The 14,863-nt window shown below is 34.7% G+C and overlaps 1 protein-coding gene across 10 annotated transcripts in view; it reads left to right on the top strand.

The window, feature by feature from the left end:
- Positions 1 to 14,863, top strand: part of SDCCAG8 (SHH signaling and ciliogenesis regulator SDCCAG8) — a 106,704-nt gene that overhangs the window by 4,864 nt on the left and 86,977 nt on the right. For 9 of the 10 annotated variants that reach the window (XR_003540979.2, XM_027722450.2, XM_027722449.2 and 6 more), the window contains exons 2-9: positions 3,993 to 4,157; positions 4,272 to 4,354; positions 7,445 to 7,558; positions 7,961 to 8,086; positions 8,383 to 8,523; positions 9,900 to 9,964; positions 11,996 to 12,184; positions 14,306 to 14,444. Coding sequence is in view for 9 of the 10 variants with exons in the window: in XM_027722450.2 (XP_027578251.2) it covers positions 3,993 to 4,157; positions 4,272 to 4,354; positions 7,445 to 7,558; positions 7,961 to 8,086; positions 8,383 to 8,523; positions 9,900 to 9,964; positions 11,996 to 12,184; positions 14,306 to 14,444 (1,022 nt within the window). In the remaining variant the exon portion in view is untranslated. Of the gene's footprint in view, positions 1 to 3,992; positions 4,158 to 4,271; positions 4,355 to 7,444; positions 7,559 to 7,960; positions 8,087 to 8,382; positions 8,524 to 9,899; positions 9,965 to 11,995; positions 12,185 to 14,305; positions 14,445 to 14,863 lie in introns of those variants that run through there. The other variant, XM_039388615.1, reaches the window with a different exon arrangement.

Here is a 14,863-nt window from a genome sequence, read left to right as displayed (position 1 = left end):
AATATGTGTCATGTTATTTTTGAAGATTAATTAATGTTTCAGTCATGGCTCTATTGGTTTTGTCTAAAGCATTATGCTTAACTGAACTTAATCTAGTCCAGAGTTGCATTCAAGTTTAGATGAACTGAGGAGTAGGAATATCTTTGTACTCGGAATAATAGGCCTTGATCTTGGATTAGGATTGCTGGTTGCTTCTGTCTCTGAAATAATAAGCAGTAATATATTTCTTTCTATATATTGCTAATGCGTTAGATAAGTTGTCTACCTGTCCATTGTGGCACATACTGCCTGGGATTCATATATGATAGTTGACAACTTGATAGCATTTTTATGGAGCAATTGGTTTTTTGTTTTTTTTTTTTTTAATGTATTGAGTTTGATCCCTCAGATTTGGGTGCTAGCTTGCCTTTTTTCATAATTGTCTCAAATCCTTTAAACACTGAAAACCAAAGAGTTTTAAAGAAACAAGTGGGTTTTTTTTAAGTTTTGACCCACATGAGTCCAATTTCTATTATATCCTCAGCTGTTCCTATAGAAAATAGCACGTCAATGATGTTTTGTCATAGAACAGGAATACATGTTTGGATTTCATTTGTAGAGTCTTGTTAAGATGTAGAAAAGAAAGATGCTGATTGATTTTGATATGTGAATCGTAGGACTGCATGTGAGCAGTTTTCTGCAGTATGTTTTTACTGAGGTCCTATTTATGTAAAACGTAGTTTTACAGGAGTAGCCTAAATGAAAAAGTTAAGTCAATTGTGAGAGCATATAAAAATTAATTACTTCTAAATTAATTAAAAAATTATCATATTGTCTTTAAGCAAAGGTTCTTTGGTGTCCGGTAGTTTTCATCCACAGAGGTTTTTTCAATTTCTTTCATATTTGAAAAGAGTGTTTTTACATTGGCAGAAACAACAAACATAACCTTTCCACTCAATGATGCATCCCTTACTTTGGAAAAAAAAGTGCTTTAATGTACTTATTCCCCTTTACACATCCAGTTCCAGTCTTCTTTGCTGTATGTAAAGCCACACCATCGTGAACTCCTAACTCCCACTTTCTCAGTGGCGAGTGGTTTGCTTATGGCAGCAACATTTGTGATTTGGAAATAGGCAAGCTTTTAAGACATTTAAGCAAATACTTGATGAAGCTTTCAAGAATGTGGTGACACTATTCCAGAGGCAGGAAAGAGTAGTCAAAAAAAAAAAACAGACATCAGTGTCCCATTGATAATGGTTTTAATGTGTTTCACTGTTACCGACTGCCCTGTATATTTTATGGGAGAAGAGTACGTGGTGTAAGAAGATCTATGTTATCTTTGTGGATCAAGTACTACCTTTGAGTTCAAAAGCTTTGATATTACAAAGTCAGAGAGAAGTTTGGGAAAAAACAATATATATGGGTTTGTTTAGTTTTGGTTTGATTTGTATTGTTGTTTGTCACTGGCTGTGGAGCAAATATTGATACTCAGGTTCTCTGACAGACATCTACAGTGAATAGGGAAATGAAGGAACTTTATTGCTATCAGATAACACACCACAAAATATGACATTGAACATTTCTTGGCAACAACTAGTTGCAACATAGTTTGCTAAATATCTAAGCCATTGCATCAGTGAGATACTTCTGGCATTTCTCAATTAGGTCTCCCACCCTCATAGCATCTTGGAATGCTTAAGAAATGATGAATAGCACAAATATGCCAAAAGAGAAATATTTGACCTAAACCCCTCTTTTTTGAGTCGTTGCCTTGTGAACTGTATTGGGGGTTTGTTACACTAAATTATGACTGTTTGAAATGTGCCTTTTATGTCTTCTTTTGCATTAAATTTATTAAAGGATGGAGTACCCGAAAATCAAAAGACATGATGTCAACCACAAGATTACTGGACTTTAAAAATAAGTGCTGAGAGAAGATTAATAGGTCAAAAATGGGTCAGGTTTTTATTAAAAATTCGCATTGCTAAAAAGAGAGTGATGGTTAGCATACTGGACTGAGAACCATGTTCTTAAATATAATGCTTTTGGGGGGTTATTTATATTTTATAAGCTGTTGGTAAGTTACAACCAAGCAGAGAAGAAGACCGAAAAAATGGCGAGAACCATTAGAGTGGGCAAAAAAATCAATTTCCAAGCTTCAGTCAGGATGATGTGAACTCGAAAAAGATAGATAAAGTGAAGGCAGAAATACATATCTAGCTTTTGTTTTCTGATTTGAACTGCTATTTACCTTTCCCTTTGGAAGAAAGGAGCTATTTATATTTGTAACCAGCAACATATGTTATACTCTGAGGCATGTCTTCTGAATTCTATCTAACAAATAGATAGAATAACAAATAAACTGTGCTTATTTGTTTAAACTTTTTTTTGCCAGTGACAAAAATATATTTTCAGTTACTTATGCATCATATCAATTTAGAAATTACAAGCATGTAAAAATAAGTTAAGGATGTGTGTTGCAAAGGTTACCATTTCTCTAGTTGTAGCAGTTGCTCCAGTAGAAGGTGTTAGCTTATAAACTTGGCTCACAAGAGTGAAATTCCTGTTCTGTGGGCACTCATATCTAAATGTTTCATATATGATAGTCTTAGGGGACAATAGCCCTCCAAAGAATGTAGGGCTAAATGAAGAAAATGGCTATGATTTTATGTTTCTGAAAGTCAAGTGAGGTTTTGAGAGTGTGGGTTTTTGTTTTGTTTTAAATTAGTAACAGTTAACTATTAATGGAATTTTTCTGATTTAGTGTAGTTTTGACTGGTAGTCGTACATGACTGTGACATTACTTAGGAGAAATGTAAAAGAAACATGTTTTCCTGTATTCCTGATAAAGTGGCTGTGAATTTTGTTGGAGGACTGTCTCACCAAGTGTGTACCCTCCGTGACTGATGTACAGGTCATTTTCTTGGTTCACTTGGTACTACAGCAGATCCTGCTTTGCTGAACATTGCATGAAGCCATACTACTTAGGTTACTACTCTGTCTTTTCTAGTTAGTATAATACATTGCTTAAAGGGAAGTGAAATGAAATACTCATCTTCCAACTACACAGGCAGTTGAAAGAAAGAAGTAATAAGTGAGTTGTCTGAGGTCCTGTGGTGTGAACTAGACATATCATTATCTAAAACCAAGCCCGCATTTTGTGACTTCCAATTCGATTGTCATCTCTCAGCTACAGATCTCTCAAATTTATTTTCTGGCACATTGGAAATGTTAAGCTGTATCAGAGGGATATGGCATTTATGATTGGCAAATTTTTGGTTTTTTGTGAAGTCAACTTAAAGAAGAAATATAAGAAAAAAATATACTGAACGTTAGAAAAGACCACTACTGTCAGTAAGTCAGTTCTTGAAAATATTTGTATTTATCTGGAAAGAAGTTTTCTGTTGTGTGTCTTGGGTTTTTTTTTCTAGAACAGTGTTGTTATTTATTTTTCCCACTTGTTCAGAAGTCATCAGTCTTTATTAAGTAACTGTTTTATGTTGGCTCAGTTTGCTGAATTATTATTTTATATACTTAGGTATTTGTTTTGTTGTGTGATACATTGCTTTTGTAATGTGTGGTGGCATCATTAGAAAGCAAAAATATTGTTCCTGGTTCTGACTCCTCCATGTTGTATAAAATATAGCGTGAGCTTTAGGTTCATTGAAAAGTACAAAAAGTGTGTATGTTAGGAAATGTTTTAGGGTCAGGTATATTATTATTTGTGCTGCTGCGGAATCCTAATGTGTTGAGGGGCTAAGATGCTATTTATAGCTGCGTCTTTGAATATTTAGTAAATATTTAACAAGTATTTTGTAAATATAGTAGTTGTTTTGGCCGTTTGAATTAGGAAATTACTTTCAGTGTCTGAGTTTAGGTCAAGTAGTCAAGCTAGACACATGCTGAAAGCTTTTAGTTCTCTCATGTTTTTTCCAATTAAAATATCAGTCAGTAAATACTTTTATGTTGCTTATTGTGGCTAATGATGTGATTACTTTTTTTTTTATTTTCAGAACGTGCTACTGAAAGCATCCATCAACTGAAATATGCCTTGGCAAAGGGTGAGGATGACATTGGATTTGACCAGTCCTCTGTGGACGAGGGCACTGATGATGCGGATGGGGAAAATGATGACTGTGGGAATGCGGCCAGGCAGGAACTGCAGCACAGTCAGGCAGGTAAGATTACTCTGAAAGCAAATGATTTAATCATTTTTAGAAATTACACTAATTTATTTGAAAAAAGTAATTATGTTTTGTTATAATGGTGGGGGGTTTTTTGTCTCTTCCTAGTTAATCAACTTAAAATTTTGCTGCAACATCAAGAGAGAATGGAAAGTGAAGTCTCTCCGTCAAGAAGGAAGTCATCATTCTGTGTATGTTTCTTCTGGTTTCCTTTGTGTTGTCTGAATGAACGGCATGCATGTTGAGAACACTTTCATAGCATACAGGGAGAAAAAGAAGCATTGAATCGTTTTTATGTTCTTAAATACAGGAGATTGAGGATGCTATGGCCAGACCTTTGTACGCTTATGACCACAGTGAAAGAAAAAGGAATCTATAATAGAGGGTTAGACTTTTCTCCTTTTTTGTTGATCATGCAGTGTAGGTTATTCGTCCTTTTTGTTTTGGAAACAGTTGGGATAAACAATGTAGAAAAACTTCTGTAAAAGCAGCCTCTGTTTTCCTTTGACTGTACCTCAAGGATTCTCAACGGCCTTCTTATGCTGTAACTATGCTTTTTCTTTAAAGGATTAGAACTGTTCATGTAAGAAATGCAGTGCTTTCTGTGTAATTTTGTTTATACCCTTACAAGGGCTTCTAGGTTCTGCTTTCTTGCAGCAGAACTACACAGAAGTATGCGAAGTGCACAATTTAGTTACAGAGCAGCTGCTAGTTAATAGCATCTCTATGGGAAAATAATTCAAAGATGTTACAGTTTTATCTTTTGACAGCCTTCACTGGCTACTGTTGGTTTATACTAAGCAAGACAAGCAGCTCTTTACTGTCAAAGTTGAGGTAACAGCAGAATAATCTAAAGACTGTGTTCCTGCTGTGTTGCTGTCAGCCTGTGTAAAGAGCCTAGCTTTACTGTCTTGACCCTGAGAAATCTGATTTAAAGTTAACTTCTCTGAATGTTCTAAAATTCATGAGTTTAATATGGTTGTCCTGACAGGTGTTTTGCCTCTTAATGGCATAGGAAAGAGTTAGTGTTTTGTAGCTCAAGGGAATGATGGTTGGTTGACCTTGGCATGATGTGAATCAGTATCTGTTTGTATTTAGCCTGGGAGGGGAGGGAAACAATCTTTTATTCCACCTTTGGTGAAGTTTTCTTCTTGTATTGGGAAGTTTTAGTAGAGTGGAAAATTCAGAAAACGGAATACTTTTATTTAAGGAACATGGGCTAGTGCTTTCAGGGAGTGGGTTAAAGAATGGATGAATAAACAGAGGAAAAAATGGGAATATACTGTATTGGTAGGGCATTGTCTCATTTCTTCCTCTTGAAGTTTCCAGTAAGAGGCATTCTGTGAAGTGGTATCCTTATTCTCCTTTGCAGCTGTCCTCTACCTGCTTGCTAGATAGGATGTGAAAGTGTTCTGAAGACAGACGAAGTGTAAAAGCTCAAAAAAATGTGAAAGTGCAAAAGTGTGCACACACCAAAAAAATTGCAAACCCTTATAAAATACGAGCTTCTCTGGTGATTTACTGGACACTGCAGAAATGCTTCTTGTATAAGAAGAACCCAGTTCCCCACAGTTCAAGGAAAGCAAACTTAGATTATCAATAACCTTAACGTTTTGCTTTGAGTTACACTGAAATACCTGATGACTACTGAATACTGTATGATTGCATGATCTGTAGCTAACTATAATATTTCACAGAAAGTATACTGTTTAGTAACCTTTACCACACTTCATACATATAAATTACATTGTCTTAACAAAATTCCCTTTTCTTTCTCATTGATAAGAGTTGCAATAGACATCAAATGAGTACATCTTTTTGTTGATTACATCCAAACAGTTGGGTGGAAATTTTTCCTTTTACTCTACATTTTTCCACCTGAGGTCAAGGACCAGCACAGTTGCTTTGTACAACAAATGTAGTTCTGCAGGCTGAGTTTTGGTTAACCTAGCTATTCCTGAAGCTGCTTTTATAGCTGGAGCTTCTTGCCAGTTTACAGGGTGGCAGAGTTTCTCTAATTCTGTGGATTAGATGTTTGAAATTTGGGGCATTTGGGAAAAGTACAAGGTGGGCCAAATTATTTTTGATGTTGGCAAAACTTTGTCACCGTGTAGAATGCTGGCTTTTAAAGCTGCTAAACATTTATATTTTATAAATCCTTTTTAATATTAAGTATGCAAATGTGAACAGGATTTCTGAGACTCAGGCATAAATGTTTGGTAATTCATACTGATCCTATGTGTCTTTCAGTTCTGATTTTAATGTTCAGCCTAATTTAAATATATGCCTCCCCTGACCATTGTTCTTTTATCCTATAATATGTTACATTATCAGAACATTAATTAAAAAATCCCAAATAAATTTCAAATCAATTTATAACAATTACGTTGTAAAAAAGGTTAAAAAAAAAGTCACAAAGAGATGCTCTCTTTATACTGGGAAAATATACTACATGTTATTTTCTTTTTAGTGAAACCATTTCTTACCAGTATTGTTTACAGTACACTGATGTTTCTCGGGTTAAACATTAGCACTGTTTTTCAGTGAAAAATAATTTGTATAAAAATGTTTTCTAGCACTGCTGTGGTATAATCTTTTCAGGGAGGCAGCTGGAAGTGTCAGCTGCAAGGTGTTCATTCCACTTTCAGAGAAGAGGGAGGGATGAATAGAAGCTAGAGAAACAGAAAGATGAGTGACAAATATTATCAGGGCTGTATTATATATATTTTAACAAGTGTGGTTCATTTCTTTTAAAATTTATGAAGTAGTTAATATTAACAGACTTTAAATCAAGGTGAATTCTGAGTTAATGAACATGGGACTTACATGCACTGAGCCAGGTGGAATATGTTGCAAATTTGGAGTTCCTTCTCTAAATGTTTTTCCAAATGGTTCTAGATATACTTCATTTCTCTCCCCAGTCATAGTTCCAGATACCTCAGGAGTTCCTGAAAATGAGTTCTATGATCTTCAAGTTTTTAATTATATTTAAGAATATGGAATATTTTTGGACAAAAAGATATGTTTCTGACCCGAGATCACAGATGTTAGGATTGTATCAGTTTCAAACTAGGTAGGGATTGGCATAAAGATGCTTGTTTTCATCCAGAATCATGAATTAATGCTAGAAATGTACCTGTTGTTCCTCTGAGAGGATTCCATTAACAGCTCTGTATGCATTTTGAATCCATACCAGAAAAGTGTACATTGTATTCTTTATGCAAGCAACATCTTATTGCAATAAATGGAAAATAACACATACTATTCTTTATTTCCTTCAGAAACCCCCAGAAGCTGTACCTGGAGACTCACCAGCCCTTTCTGATCTCATTCCTATAATCAATGATCAATCACAGTACATTAACCATTTGGAAACAGAAGTGAAGTTTTGCAAGGTATCAGACAACATATTTGACCTATTAAAACCCTGATCCCCCAAAAATGAATAACTGCTTTAAAAGCAGCTTAACTTTGACTTTAGATTTTCTGTTGTAATGACCCAAACTGAGCCAAATGCAATTCAGTAGATCCCTTACCATGTGTCTTAGTCTCTGGTGTTTAAGGGTATTTAGGGCATTTTTATGTCCTAATACAAATACAAATAAGCTTTTTTTTTTTTTAAGCAGTTACATGGGAATTCAAGCTGCAAAAATACCATATATGTTTTGAGTATTCTTACTTCCTCTAAAAGGGTTAAAATAGTTGAGAATGTAATCTAGACTTTAAGTCTCAAGATGTATTCCAATGTCGATAGCTGTCTCAAGGAGCCTTTTACATGCTGACCCTTTATACTATAGGAGGAGTTGTCTGGGATGAAAGATCGAGTACAAGCAGTTGTACTTGAAAATGAGGAACTCCATCAGAAACTGAAATTCTTAACTGCAGAATACACATTGAGAGAACAAACTCTTCTAGATGCCTCGGTAGGTTTTTATTTTTTGTCCTTTTAATCAGTGCTCAGGTACCTGACCTGATTCTTTTTATGGAAGGATATACAAATGGTTGTCTGCAAACTGAATTTTAGTCAAAATTTAATGAGAATTTGCAAACATGGATTTCCTTGGGTAACATCATTATCATAGGTTGCTAACCTAATTAACTTGTTTATTGGTTCTTATGTTCTACTGAAATTTATAAGATTTAATACTTGCATAAGTAGCATTTGTTTAAAAAAACAGCCTACATAATTATAACTGAAGCGTTAATATTTTTGTTTTAGGCAGATACTCAGAACTCCTGGCCTGGAGGTGGTAAAGACTTTAGCATGTGTCAGCCTGTCACCTCATCACCAGCACGTAACAAAGATCAGGCTTTTGTTACAGCAGCTGCTGGAGGCATAGAAAAATGGCCTGTAGAACTGGTTGGTATAAACTTTCTTTGCAGAGTCCTACCTTTGCAAAAACTTTCAGTCCTTTCTTGTTGCTGCAGTTCTGATGACTAATTTTGTAACAGACACAGGAGGAGTTTTGGTTGACTGAACCTTAATCTGAGCTCAAATTTTATGCTCTTAAACCTCATCTTCTCATTATGCCCTAATTAATATTATGCAGTTAGATACAGATGGCAGGTTGTATCTGCAGATGTTGACTTTCCACAGGTAAGTCTTGTTTAAAGGTGATGGCTCCACTGTACTTTGGAGATTCTTAGCAGTAAGTCAATGCCCAAGCAGGTGGGAACTAGCTGATGTAATTTATGTAGCCCTCTACACAAGCTCTTTTGTGATGAGTTGTTCTGCTCCTGGAGCAGCACAGGCTCAGTGAGGTACAAAAGTAGCTTCATGCAGTCTGCTTTCCCTAAACTGAATTACAAGCTTTTTGCTTTTAGACATACAGAGGTATCCTAGTGATTTAGAGATAATGTTGTCTCTATCCTATATTTTTAGTTTGGCAAGATATTAATTTTTCTTTTGCTCTGGAGTAGTAGGGTAGCATTGCTATCTTTGGGGAAAAAAGCTTGGTTAACTGAAAAGTTTGGATATTTTTTATCCGTGTGCATATGGGCACTCTGAAATGTATAGGGTACTGTAATTCTTCAATTATATGTGTTTATTAATTTTTTTCACTGAAAAATACAGTTTTCTCATTTTCGTGCTAGTATTTTAGAGCTGAAAACCTTCTCAGTGATCCCTAATGCCTGCAGTTGTTTGAAAGCTAAGTTTTACAGTAACTGCATTTTTCTTCATCTGCCACATTTAAAGCAAGAGAATTGTGTTGATTGTGACTTCTTTCTAAGAATCATAGTGAGCTAAAATTGTAGTGCTTTATCTGGTTTGTTATCAACACTGCATTTAACATGAGTGTGGTTGATTCATATACCTTGTTCTTCACCAGGTAATAAAAGTAACTCGCTGTATTATACACTGTATTATAAATAAATAGCCTGTCTACTCCTAGTTCTTCAGAATTCCTCTTTAATATCTGCTAACTTATGGGAAAGCAAAAGCAAACTCAGGATACGATCATCAACTTGTATAAATCATTGTAGAGGGCTACAGTTGGAACTGCAACAGTTTACCATATGAGGTTCTGGCAAGATACATAGAAATAAGAAAATGGGAAGGTTGTTCATTTTGTAGACGTTCAGAAGTGTGAAATATTTAGGTTTCTCTGCCACTAGTATTTCAACAAGTTTATTTCCTCGGGGGAAAACAATCAATGTGGCTAAAGTCTAGGTTTATTTGTAAAGACTATTATGAAGAAAGCAAAAGACACTTCTTTTCTCCCATCTTTTCTAAAGGAGAATCTAAAACTTCTTTATCAAGAAAAAGTCAATATCCTTGATGCTCAAATACAGTCTCTAAGGTAAAGTGAAATGTTTACTTTTTCCTTAAAATGATTGTTAATAAATTATCACTACATAACAGCATGAACCACTCTTGATCTGAATTTAACTAGGAGAATGCCTGAATGCCTGAATAATGTTTTTTTTCCTGACAGTGTCCCTGAAAGCTGGTTTTATGGAAAGTTTTCTCAAATATAAATGTAGCAAAAAAAAATTGAATGTACTGCTACTTTATAGTAACAGTGGCAATATAAGATGTCTTTATCCTTTTTACCCTCTTTTCTCAGAGAAACATCATGTCTGCTAAGGTACACCAATCAAAGAAAAAAAGAGCAGTTAATATTGTATCATGTGTGAGGCCTTCCATAATTACCAATTTTCTACTAATATTTTATATTGCAAATTTTAGAGATCTTAAGCATCAAACTAGTTTTAGGCCATATAATGATTTTGGAGCAGGAAAATATAATTTTGAGGTTTTCAGGCAGTGTTTCCAGTTGTGTAACTTGCATATCTTTAAACACAAAAACATTTGAAAGTAAGTCCTCATGTACTCCTCAAAATATTCAACGTTCGAATAGGTAGCAAATTATGAAAAAACAGAGGAAGGGGCAACCACTTTAAGATATGGTTTTCAGGACTGAACTTCCCCTTGTACACCCACATTGATGATACTGCTGCTGAATCTGTTTATTTATGCTTTTCCCTAAATAGATTGTGGTTTCATATATCTGAAAACTAGGTTTTTCTGTCTGTGTAAAAAGAGTTATTGGTAGGGAGACAAGTTCAAATAATACTGTCTGCAGTGGTGAAATCTGAAACATGCAAAGCTAGTTGGTTAGTGAATGTAAATGAGGATCTTAAATTTCAGCTGTTTTTATTTTTTTCCCCACTTGGCTTAAAGTGTTATATTTACTCAGAAATAATTATTGGAGGCTAAATTAGTCTGAAAATTTCCTCAAGTACATTATTCAGCCTCTTGATTTGTTTCTCCTAAGAGGCATGCTCTTTCAAACTGTAAGTTCTGGAAAGCTAAATTTTAATTGAAGTGAGAAATTATATCACTTTCAGTAATATAATAACTGCCTTTAACTTCAAGCATGAATTTACATAGGACTTGCTGATTTCTTTCCAAGGCTTTCCAACAATAGGTCTGTTGTACCATGACTGTCTAAGGATATATGCAGAGCAAATTCTGTTCAGGTTATAGTGGATTATATTTAATAGACCAGCTACTAAAATTGGAAAAAGTGCACAGAAGATTTTCCAGATGGAAATAAGCATCCATGCAGTGTATATATCATGTGCACAGTAAATCCGATGCAACCAGAATGTGTCAGACTTCCTATGTGTGTGCTGCCCAGATGGCCTGCATAACAAACCAAAAGCTTTGGATTCATTGCACAATTTGTCAAAGTGATCTATATATGCACAGTGTACGTTTGTCTGGAACTTCCTGATGTTAGTATTCCTACTGCTTGCAATCTCCCCAGCCTGACACATGCTTGGAAATTCTGGAGAAAATTCGTCAGAGCACCTGGTAAAAATTTTGGAGACAAGTGGAAAACTTGGCCTGTTTTTCTGCACATTTGTTTGACCTCAAGTTCATGTGTATCAGTGGATCAGAATGAATGTGCTGAATAGATCTGGATTCTTGTCTAGAGAGTAGAGAATAAATGTGAAGTTAGTGATATTATTAATAAAAACAACAGAAAATTGTTAGGGTATTGAAATATTTATACAGCTGGTAGTGTTTCTTGCTAATGAGTCTTATACTCTGTTCAGATAATATCTAAGCCTACAAATTTTTTATCTAATTATTTTCTGATACTATAGGGGGAAGGAACAAATTAACATAATATTGTTTTCTCTATTAATAACTTTAAGTGGGCAGTTCAACTGTTATTTTGCTATTAAAGTCTTTCTTAGCCTACTGAAATGTGGAAAATAATTACAGAGATTTTTACAGTTCTTTTTAGTATATTCGATGTGAATATAACTTGTAGAAATGTTTGATTTCACAAATAATATTTTTTATTTCTTCTTTCTAGAAAAGACCTTTCAGAATCTCAGAAGACATGCAAAGATTTGGAAGGAAGGCTGAAACAGCAGAAGTCACTTGTTTCAGCTGCAAATTGTAGTCGGGTTGGTGGAATGTGCCTGAAATGTGCACAACACGAGGCAGTTCTTGCACAAACTCATTGTAATGTTCATGTGCAGACCATCGAAAGGCTAACAAAGTAGGTTTGGGGGGTATGTACTTTGTCCTTGAAAGTATGGATGCTTACATTAAACCATTTCAGTCTCAATATGTTTGGTTGCATTCATAGAGAGGTGTACATTTATGGAACAATACACTCCCAAAAAGCTGAAGTCGTAATGCTAAAATCAATGAATTTAGGTCCCGACCATTTTGAAATGGATAATTCAGTTTTTCTACTTATTTCAACTGGGAAAGAATGCTAGTCACTATCATGTAATTATGGTACCTTTGGCTATCCAGATAATGAGGCTATTTATAGTCTTTTTCCTGCACTTTTTGTGCAGGAAAGTTCTTCTCTCTGTCAGCACAAATATTGTGGAAGTCTATGTATTTCGATTGATTATTTCCTGCAAAAGTTCCTTATCTTTCTGTAGTTGGAATTTTTTCTGACTCCACTTTGTTCTCCTTGCATTTGGGGAACTTTTCAGATACATCAGCAGTAGGTCAGGTGCTTGGGGTAGGATGCGTTTCCGACCAAAAACATGTGTAGTAGTTCCTCCCTGACAATAAGTCAGGGAAAAGAAGTTCTATTGGATAAAAATAAATGAAATTATTTGCTGCAACCTTTTTTTAATTCTAGCTTTCATTTAAATATTTTTTTAAAAACAGCTATACAGACTGAATATATGAAATTCAGAAACCCCAACAGCATTAAATTTTTTTTTCATGGGAATTCTGCTAGTCAGCCACCTTGAAAAAAATTCTTCCTCTCTACTTGCTAGTAATAATGATAGGACACTGCAACTTTCTCAAACTTGGTTAAACAGCCATTGATTTTTTGTCAGATGTCTGAAGCTTCTTAGGATTTCTGAGGTTTTAGAAGGAGCCTGCTGGAGATGGAATAGTGGGTCAGTTAGAAGCAAGGAGACTGAAGGGACATAGTCCATAGTATGTGTAGTCTGTCAAGTGGATATCATCCCTATGCATTTGATGGCTATTGCCAGGATTTATATATTTTTTTCTAATATCAAGTCCAAGAATTTTCTGGAAAAGTTCTGTTGCTGAAAAGTCAGTTTTCAAAATCTGCATTTGTAAGAAAAGTAATTATTTGTCACAGATGTTGGGAAATATGAACAAACTATAAATCAGTACATTCTTGTCCTTTTGTATTATTAGGTAGCTCAAAGGAAAAGATTTGAGCTAACCTATTTATCTATCTTAAACCATTACTTCATTCAAGGTTTAACAAAATCTAAAAGCTACATCTGCTTGTTATGCAGTTTATTAAAACCAAAGGTATTTCAGTAGGGATTTTCAAAAGAACTTTGTCCAATTCTTGTCGAAGTTAAATTTCAAAATATGGCTGTTAGTTCTCTGACAAATACAGAAAAATATGTTACCGTTTCACACAATGTCAAGAAAAGAAAGAAACGAAACCCAAACACAACAGTTTTCAGCCAGAATCTCAAGTTGCACCTCAACTACAGATAGTTAAAACTCTTAATGTAAAAGTTTTTAGCATGACAAAATAATGAAAAGGTGAAGTATTACAGTTTTACCAACTCTACTTCACTGTTTAGTATAGATCTTAGTTTCTTTGTTAACAAAATTCGTAGGAGATGTAGAATCAAGGTGGCTTATTGATTAGTTTAGTTCCAGTTTGTGGCAAAGGGATACAGATTTTCATTTTATATACTTAGTGATCTGAATTACTTGTTGAACCTAATCCTTTCTTTTAGTATTTTTCCCCTTTTTTACCTTTAATGACAGTGTAATTCCATATTGCATCAATCTGCTTTTTCAGAAACATGCTTTTATTTTTTTTTTTTTAGCATGGGATCCCCAGTTTGTAATGCCAACAGAATGCACTCAGCTTCAGTACATTAATGACTTGAGACCTGCTCTCATTATTGGCATTTTCTCTAATGGTCCATCCTTCTGAAGTGAAGGACAGGTCATCAAACAAGTGATATTTTCAATATCTGCTAAGCTAGCAGTATGTGTTGTCTTTCACTCTTAACCCATGATTTTTAGTCTTGCTTCACTTACCACCATCCTTATGTGTTATATCTGTTAATATTTTATATTTTATATACATGGTGTTAGGTTTTTTTCTCTTAAGATATAGAGGAAATATCTTGTTTTTCTTTATATGCAGGGAAAGAGATGACTTGATGGATGCACTTGTTTCACTGCGACAAAACATGAAAGAGATGCAGCAAAGAGAATCTGATGCTTGTAAGCAAGTTGAACATGCTGTGCAAATGGCAGAAGAGGCCAATTTGGAAAAAATAAAGGTAAATTAATCCAGAAATTAGAGCTTTTCAGTGTTCAGTTTTACTGCAAATGTTAGTTTTCATGCTGATGAACAAGTATGTGTTAGACCTTCGTCATATGTTGATATGATGTAGTAGATTTAAAACAATTGCACTGTGTGACTGTTTCTGAGCAGTAACATGAACTCTGTATTTGAGTTCTTGAATTTTCATCAATACTGTAGGGAGTGTTGAATTTTTAAATTCTGATGTAGCTTCACAGCTAGGTGATATAAATTCAAAGAATTTTCAAAGGCATTCATAACATGTAACAGGATAATTTTCGCATCGTATGTCTGACATACTCTGGAAAGAATAGTTAAAATGCTTACAAACAACTCTTTTTTGCCTCAGATAAGAGCAGTGCAAGAACTGATTAATTATCAGAGCTCTTTGAAGAT

Source organism: Pipra filicauda, unplaced genomic scaffold (assembly GCF_003945595.2).
Source record: "Pipra filicauda isolate LSUMZ 115617 unplaced genomic scaffold, ASM394559v2 scaffold122_size2191957_pilon, whole genome shotgun sequence".
Lineage (NCBI taxonomy): Eukaryota > Metazoa > Chordata > Aves > Passeriformes > Pipridae > Pipra > Pipra filicauda.
Note: the sequence above shows the minus strand (reverse complement) of the source record. Positions and strands in the feature narration are given on the sequence as shown.